Below are 8,888 nucleotides of genomic sequence, written 5' to 3'. Positions count from 1 at the left end.
CATCACGTTGTTATGGCATTTGATGATACTATAGACAGGTTGTGTTACATGGATATTCTTTGCTTTTGATAATACAAAATTAGCATTGTATTGATATCAGAACCAAGCAAAAGTCTTGCAATACTATAAGTAGTCCTATTGTCTTGAATTAGATCTAGCCTAGAAAGAGTACAATTGTTATACACGGATACACACACATACACAAATGTAGGGATCTGTGATTTATGATTCCATATCTCTCTTGGGGAAGGGAATAAATATTATGAAAGTTAATAAACTAAATGCTTTACTATCTGATTTCCTGACTTCATTCATTCATTCATTCATTTATTTTAGAGGGAGAGCAGGAGCAGGGAGAGGGGCAGACAGAGAGGGAGAGAGAGAATCTCAAGCAGACTCTGTGTTGAGTGTGAAGCCCTAAGCGGGGCTTGATCTCACAACCCAGAAATCATGATCTGAGCCAAAATCAAGAGTCGGATGCTCAACTGACTGAGCTACCCAGGCGTCCCAGTAAAAGTATTTCATAGGCAATTATATGTACTTCCTATTGCATCACATTTGAAGAAACACGATGTGTGGATGTCCCACAGTTAGTGATGTTAAGATTATTCAGTGGATTTTGGTTTTATCAAATGATACATTACAGAGTTCCCCATGAGTTTGTCACTAAATTGTTAAAACAGTCTTCAATGATTGTTGCCTCAGTGGATCAGAAAACAATAAAGTACAGTTTGCCTGACCCATCATTTCTCATTTCCAAAGCTAATAGGTTTTGACCTTAATTAGCCACTACAGTTGCTTTCCAATAGAAGAATTATAGTTTTAAAACTAGATTAATTAAATTGTTTTTAAAATCAAAAAACAAATCTCATAGGCACTTAGTGTGTATAAGCTATAGTTTTAGTTGGCATTTTAGTTGTGATATTCCTCATTCAAAAGGTTCATATTCCCTCCCCTCATTTCACCATTTAGAAAAATTAACTTAATAGGTCAAAAATATAAATTTAAGAGGTAAAATTATGAAACTCTTAAATATATATAGGGGGTAGGGATGTCTAGGTGATGCAGTTGGTTAACCATCCAACTGTTGGTTTTGGCTCAGGTCATGCTCCCATGGTCATGAGATCGAGCCCTGCATTGGCTCTGTGTCTAGTGAAAAGTTGGCTTGAGATCTCTCCCTCTGTTCCTCCCACTTCTGCTCACTGTCTCTCACACAAATAAATCTTAAAAAAAAAAAAAAAAAACATAGGGAGTAAATCTTCATAACCTTGAATTAGGCAATGGTTTCTTAGATGTGATAACAAAAGCACAAAAGAAGAAATAGATAAATTGAATTTAATAAAAATTAAAAACATTTGTGCTACAAAAGATACCATCGAGTGAGTGAAAAGACAACTCACAGAATGGGAGAAAATACCTGCAAATTATATATCTGATAAGAAATGTGTATCTAGCATATATAAAGAAACTTTAAAATTCAATAATGAAAAAAGAACTAAACCAATCTGAAAATAGGAAGATGTTTTAAATAGACATTTATCCAAAGAAGATGTACAAAATGGCCAATAAGCTCATGAAGAGAAGCTTAGCATGATTAGCATCAAACAAACCACCAGGTAAATACAAATCAAAACCACAATGAAGTTTCACTTCACACTCACTAGGATGGTTATAATCAAACTGACAGATAATAACAAGTGTTGACAAAGATGTGGAGAAATTGGAATCCTTATCTATTGGTGGTGGGAATATAAAAGGTGTGGGTGGGAATGTAAAATGGTACTGCTTTACAAAGCAGTCTGGAAGTTCCTCAAAAGGATAAACACAGTTAACATATGACCCAGCAATTCCACTCCTGGGTATATACCAGATAAATGAAATATGCACATACAAAAACTTGTACATAAATGTTCATAGCAGCATTAGTCATGATAGCCAAAAAATGGACACAGCCCAAATGTCCATCAACCAATGAGTGGATAAACAAAATGTAGTACGTCCATATAACGTAACATAACAGAATGTTGTTCAGTCATAAAGAGGAGTGTAGTATTGCCACGTGTTATTACATGGATGAACCTTGAAAACATTATGCTAAGTGAAAGAAGCCAGTTACAATTCCATCTATAATTTGTTATTTTATTTATAAAAGTATCCAAAATGGCAAATTTGTAGAAACGGAAAGTAGATTATGGTTGTCCATGACTAGGTTGGTGGGTTGTGGGGGAGGGACAAAGAAATGAGGAATGACTGCTTCTTTTTGGGATAACAAAATGTTCTCTTTTTAAAAAATTTTATTTATTTTTATTTTTAATTTTTTTTTACAAAATGTTCTTTTTTTAAAGATTTTATTTATTTATTCATGAGAGACACACACACACAGAGAGGCAGAGACACAGGCAGAGGGAGAAGTAGGCTCCATGCAGGAAGCCCGATGTGGGACTTGACCCCGGGACTCCAGGACTACGCCCTGGGCCGAAGGCAGAAGCCCAATCGCTGAACCATCCAGGGATCCCCCTACAAAATGTTCTTAAATTACTTGTGGTAATGGTTGCACAACCCTATTGCAGTATTTACTTACTTTTTATAGTTTATTGAGACATAATTGACATATAGAGTCATATATATTTTACATAAGTGAATTGTATGGTATGTGTATTATAACTCAATAAAGCCCCCCCTTTTTTTAATCTTTCAGGATAAAAGCTAAAGCCGTTCACTTTACAGGTGAAGAGAACTGCAAGTACAAAGACTCCCTGAAGCCAAAAAAGGGAATGAACAAATGAACAAAAGAGAGAAAGAAATGAGGTTGGTAAGTTGATCAACATATATTTGTAAGCTGGATAGCAGATGGAGGAATGGCAGTTATTAAACATACCTTAGAGGGATCCCTGGGTGGCTCAGCACCCTGCCTTCGGCTCAGGGCATGATCCTGGAGTTCTGGGATCGAGTCCCACGTCGGGCTCCCTGCATGGAGCCTGCTTCTCTCTCTGCTTATGTCTCTGCCTCTCTCTTTCTGTGTCTCTCATAAATAAATAAAATATTTAAAATTATAAACAAACAAATAAACAAACATACCTTAGAAAGCTTAAAACTTAATGCCTGAGGTTAGGATGGGGAAAAGAAGCTTCTTGAGGCAGAAATCAAAAAGGGAATTGATTAAAAATGGTTTAAAAATTAGTTGGATTCCTAAATATCCTCCTTCGGCCCTTGCAGCCTGCTCCCCATTCCATCCCTTCTGTCATGGATGGAGTGGCTTTTCTCTAGAGTGAGGTAAAGCCCAAAGGGACTCTGTTGTCAGGCACGGGCACAGTTGGGGACTACAGGGAGATTAATGGGAAATTTACATCCAAAACAGTGAGACACCCATCCTCCTTCCTACTGAACTGCTAATAAACTGGTTATCAGTTTTCCTATAGATACTGACAGCTGGGGTTCCCCTAACAAAAATAGACAAAGCTTGGTAGATCTTACTACAATAAAATCCATCAGGCACCAAGACTCAGTGCCCAACACACGGCTTCCCATCAGTTTTTCAATCTTTCTCTCCTAAATATCATTGGACAGCCTAAGATCATCAACACTTGAGGAAAATCTCTAACACCTAAGACAAAAACCAAAACAGTGGCAATGTAGGAAGCAGAAGAGAACTTTTAAAAATCATTATAATTAATATCTTTGTATCTTCAAAGGGATAAGAAAATTTTAAATATGACAGGAGAAAAAATTCAACAGAAATGTTGGAACATACAGGTTGAGACACTTTCCGGAAAGTAGAGTGGAAAGATAATAAAATGGAAAAATATTAAATTAGAGGACCAGGCCAGGACTTTTTTTTTTTTTTTTTTTTAGATTTTGTTTATTTGAGGGAGGGAGAGAGAGAGAAAGAGAGATCGTGAGTGTGTGTGAGTATGCACATGTGTATGCTTGAGTGCGGGGAGGGACAGAGGGAGAGGGAGAAGCAGACTCCCTGCTGAGCATGGAGCCCAATGTGTGGCTCCATCCCAGGACCCTGAGATCATGACCGGAGCCGAAGTTAGCTGCTTAACGAACTGAGCCACCCAGGCACCCCAGGCCAGGATATTTAATATCAAAATAATAGAATTTACAGAGAGAATAGAAAGCAAAAGGAAAGAATTTGGGAAATAATACAAGATTATTTCCAAGAACTGAGAAACAATTTTGTAGACAATACTCCATTTCTTAGAAAGTTACTAAAGGATGTATCCCTGGAAAATGGAGCAGTTATTCAAGAAATATGAAATCACGAGAAGTAGAAGACCAGGGATTCAGTACAACAGAAGGAAATAAGAATTCCATGACTGATGATACAACAAAAATCCCAAGGAATCTGCTGTGCATCACTCTAGAGTCTGAATCAGAACAGAGTACTTCAGGAGGGAAATCAATCTCTAGCCCAGCCCCCATATACACATACATACTAGATTATCCGATATATTTTAAAACTTTGACGGATGCTTGGGTGGCTTAGTCAGCTAAGTATGTGCCTTAGGCTCAGGTCACAATCCCAGGGACTTGGGATCCGGCCCTGTGTAGGGCTCCCTGCTCATCAAGGAGTTTGCTTCTCCCTCTCCCCTTCCTTCTGTCCCTCCCTCCCACTTGTGCACTCACTCTCTCTCTCTCTCATTCATAAACAAACAAACAAACAAACAAACAAACAAGCAAATAAAGAAATAAATGGCTTTGTGAGCTGTATGTAGGTACTTCTAGTGGAGAGTTTGGTGAAAAACTAGTGATTACTTCTTAAAGAGAGGAAAAATAAGACAATGATTAAATCCAGGGAAAAAATTTAAATTGTAATACAAAAGAAATGTTATTATGTATACTACATGGCTCAGTATGAGTGTAAATACTAAATAATGGTCTAATCAAATATTATGATATTTGGATGCTAGGAGGATGAGGGGAAGAGAAGTGTGTGTGTGTTGGAGAGGAGTTAAGTATCAGAACAAGGAATTAAGTATCAGAAGAAACAACTAAGTTGAAGGTAGTTGTCTTGGCAAAGTGGAAGTTGAGAGTAGAGAGGATAAGGCCAATACTCCATGTTCAACACTATAAGCTTTGTAAAACCATTTGACTTTTTTTTTTTTTTTGATTTATTTATTTCAGAGAGAGAGAGTGTGTGCACTCAAGCTGGGGGAAGGGCAGAGAAAGAGGGAGAGAGAGAATCTCAGGCAGACTCCTCTGGGCTCAGAGCCCATCAAGAGGCTCCATCTATTAACGCTGAGGTCATGACCTGAGCTGAGATTAAGTGTCAGCCACTTTAACTGAGCCACCCAGGCATCCCTTGACTTTTCCCCTAAACTTTTCAAGGCTATTTAATCATGTTACTTACAATGTACACATTCCTGAGAATCCCCCCATCGTAGCAACATGGTTTATTTCCAAAATTTTCTACATTCAACTTACAAGGTGTTTCTTCCCAAGAAACTGCACTTTTCTGTCAAATGCGCTTGATCAAATAGGAGAATCAGGTTCATAAAATGGATTCATTGTAAACTTTATGTATAAATCATAGACATCAGTAAAGAACTTCTTTATTTCATCTTCTTGCCTTATGTCATGAAGCATAATAAAACTCATATGACTTGCAATAACAAATGCTGAAACAAACCACTCATTGAATTTTTCCACAGTTTTCAAGTACATGTGGTTGGACAGCCGCATGTTCTCATCTATGAGGTTGAGAGCAGTGTGTGCTATGCATTTGGTTCAGAAGACGATGATCATCTTTGGATTCTGCTTTTCCAACTGGCAAAAACTCCATTTCAAAAACTGGATTATTATGGTTGCCAGATGGTGGGAGTCAGTTCCCACCACAGACCTGTGTGGGCAACCTCTGTTGGAACTCCCTGAAAAACATTTGACTTTCTAACCTGTGTGTGTGTGTGTGTGTGTGTGTGTGTGTGTGTGGAGTGTAGGTGGAATACCCAGTGCTAAATAAACAATGGCTGATTTCTTACTTAAAAAAAAAGATTTTATTTATTTGTTCATGAGAGACACAGAGAGAGGCAGAGACACAGGCAGAGGGAGAAGCAGGCTCCCTGCAGGGAGCCCAGTGTGGGACTCGATCCCAAGACCCCAGGATCACATCCTGAGCCAAAGGCAGATGCTCAACCACTGAGCCACACAAGTGTCCCTGATTTTTAACTTTTTTGGTCTCTTTTTATCAAGGCTTTATTACCGTATGCAACATAAATTGCAAGATCCTAGTGTATCTTGTTTAAATTAAATTTTAACCCTGGATTTGGTAGCTTCCTTAGGCTTCTACATACAATATGGCAATATGGACAACACCCTAACATAATCTCGTTAGCAGCACGTTTACAAACTTTTACAACTTGATTATATATGTTGTTACCTCAACTCAGCTACTTACTGTTGATTCTTACAGGCTTCTACTTCCAAGTTTAGTTTTCCGTCCTTGAGGTTTGCTGACAGGTACACAAGAACTCTTCTATTACATAAATTTTATTACAAGTTGCATCAAAGATATATACTATAATAAAAATGAATATTGCATAAATAACATATAAAAGTAAACACCTATTGGGCGCACAGGGCCTGGCCCACACTGCGCCATGGCTTCCTACTGCACAGAGGAGCACAGCCAGCCCCGCTCCCCCAGTTACCACCTCTTCTTCAAGAATGTAGCTGGTCACTACATTTCCCCCTTTCATGATATTCCTCTGAAGGTGGACTCAACAGTGGAAAATGGCATTCCTACAAAGAGAGCACGAAATGATGAGTATGAGAATTTGTTTAATATGGTTGTAGAAGTACCTCGGTGGACAAATGCTAAAATGGAGATTGCCACAAAAGAGCCTTTGAATCCCATTAAACAAGATAGAAAGGATGGCAAGCTACAGTACGTGGCGAATATCTTCCCTCACAAGGGTTATATTTGGAATTACGGTGCCCTCCCACAGACTTGGGAAGATCCCCATCGAAAAGATAAGAGTACAGACTGCTGTGGAGATAATGATCCTATGTGATGTTTGCGAAATAGGCTCAAAGGTTCTTTCTTGTGGAGAGGTTATTCCTGTGAAGATCCTTGGAATTTTGGCTCTTATTGATCAGGGTGAAACAGATTGGAAAATAATTGCTATCAATGTGAATGATCCTGAAGCCTCAAAGTTTCATGATATTGATGATGTTAAGAAGTACAAACCAGGTTACTTGGAAGCTACGCTTAACTGGTTTAGATTTTATAAGGTGCCAGAAGGAAAACCAGAAAACCAGTTTGCTTTTAATGCAGAATTCAAAAACAAGGCTTTTGCTCTTGATGTTATTAAATCTACTCATGAATGCTGGAAAGCATTGCTTATGAAGAAGTGTGATGGAGGAGCTATAAAGTGCACAAATGTGCATATATCTGACAGCCCTTTCCATTGCACTCAAGAGGAAGCAAGATCAATAGTTGAACTGGTGTCATCTTCACCGAATCAAGAAAATAATACAGAAGATCAAATGTGGCACTTCCTTGGCAAGTGACGGAACATTTGAAGTTTGGCTATCAAGACTCCAATCTCCAAGGACTCCACGACTCCCTTTCCTCCAAGTGCTAGCACAGGCAGATCTATGAGGATTTCCTGATTTCCTGTTGAAACTTCATTGTTTTTCCAGCCTTTTTTGAGATACACAATATGTAAATAAAGACTGATATTTAAGAAAATAATAAAAGTAAACATATATCCAATATAATATGTATAATAAAGCTTGTGTCTGTGGGGCATATTAAAAAATGATATTTAATTTTAGTGAAGATTATTAGAAGTTTTTTAGTGCAAAGATAGTATAGATATCCTGCATTATTGAAACAATGCAAAGTCTATTATTAATCCAGATAGTTTAAAAAAGAACACAGATTTTAAAATATACATACAATAGTATATATTTTCTATGCTCTCACTTAGATATGTAAATATATGTTAAAAGATAAACTGATAACCTCTTAGGACAGTACAAAATTTGAAAGGGATCTAAAAGGACTTACCTTAACTAAAATATTCCAGTTTTTTTTTAAAACACAGGGGATGTTTTCATATATTTCCCATGTAATTAAAAAATTAATGTTTAAAAATATATATAATTTAAAATAAATTTTATTAAGGTGTAATACACATGAAAAAGGTGCACAAATGACACTTTTAACACTCAAGACATTTTCACTAAGTGAACACAGCTATGTAACCACATTGAGTTCAAGAAGCACAATATTAGGGATGCCTGGGTGACACAATCAGTTAAGCATCTGCCTTCAGCTCAGGCCATGATCCCAGGGGTCCTGGGATGGAGCCCCACATCAGGTTCCCTCCTTCAGGGGGAGACTTCTTCTCCCTCTCCCTCGGTCTACAATGCCCCCTGCTTGTGTGCTCTCTCTCTGTTTAAAAAAAAAAAAAAAAGTATGATATTACAAGCACCCTAGAGATGCCCCTACACCTCCTCTCCATCCCTGGCCTACTTCTCCACATCAAAGGAAAAAATATTACCCAGTTTCTGACAACAAAGATGAATGTTGCCAATTTTTTACTTCAAATAAATGGAATCATTATGATATATATTCTTTTTTAAAAAAAGATTTTATATATTTATTCACAAGAAACACAGTGGGAGAGGCAGAGACACAGGCAGAGGGAGAAGCAGTCTCCCTGTAGGGAGCTGGATGTGGGACTCGATCCCAGAACCTTGGGATCACACCCTGAGCTGAAGGCAGATGCTCAACCGCTGAGCCACCCAGGCATCCCAATATATATTTTTTGTCTCATTTGCTCAACATCATGTTGTAAGATTCACTCATTCTTGTTGTTTCCTGAGGCTGTCATTCCACTCAGATTTTGACTATTACCAGATGACTTTTTCATAAG

General features: G+C 37.8%; 1 protein-coding gene and 1 pseudogene across 1 annotated transcript; one reads left to right on the top strand and one right to left on the bottom strand.

The window, feature by feature from the left end:
• Positions 1-5,421: 5,421 nt before the first annotated feature.
• LOC102153934 lies at positions 5,422-5,824 on the bottom strand (annotated as a pseudogene).
• A 763-nt stretch (positions 5,825-6,587) lies between these two features.
• Positions 6,588-7,689, top strand: LOC481394 (inorganic pyrophosphatase 2, mitochondrial-like). Its single transcript, XM_038551453.1, is given in 2 exon segments — positions 6,588-7,013; positions 7,015-7,689. Coding segments are annotated over 2 exon segments (912 nt in total). The 5' UTR covers positions 6,588-6,602; the 3' UTR covers positions 7,516-7,689.
• The last annotated feature ends 1,199 nt before the right edge of the window (positions 7,690-8,888 follow it).

Source organism: Canis lupus, chromosome 10, assembly GCF_011100685.1.
Source record: "Canis lupus familiaris isolate Mischka breed German Shepherd chromosome 10, alternate assembly UU_Cfam_GSD_1.0, whole genome shotgun sequence".
In the NCBI taxonomy this organism is placed as follows: domain Eukaryota; kingdom Metazoa; phylum Chordata; class Mammalia; order Carnivora; family Canidae; genus Canis; species Canis lupus.
The sequence above is the reverse complement of the archived record's forward strand: the minus strand, read 5'-3'. Positions and strand labels throughout refer to the sequence as shown.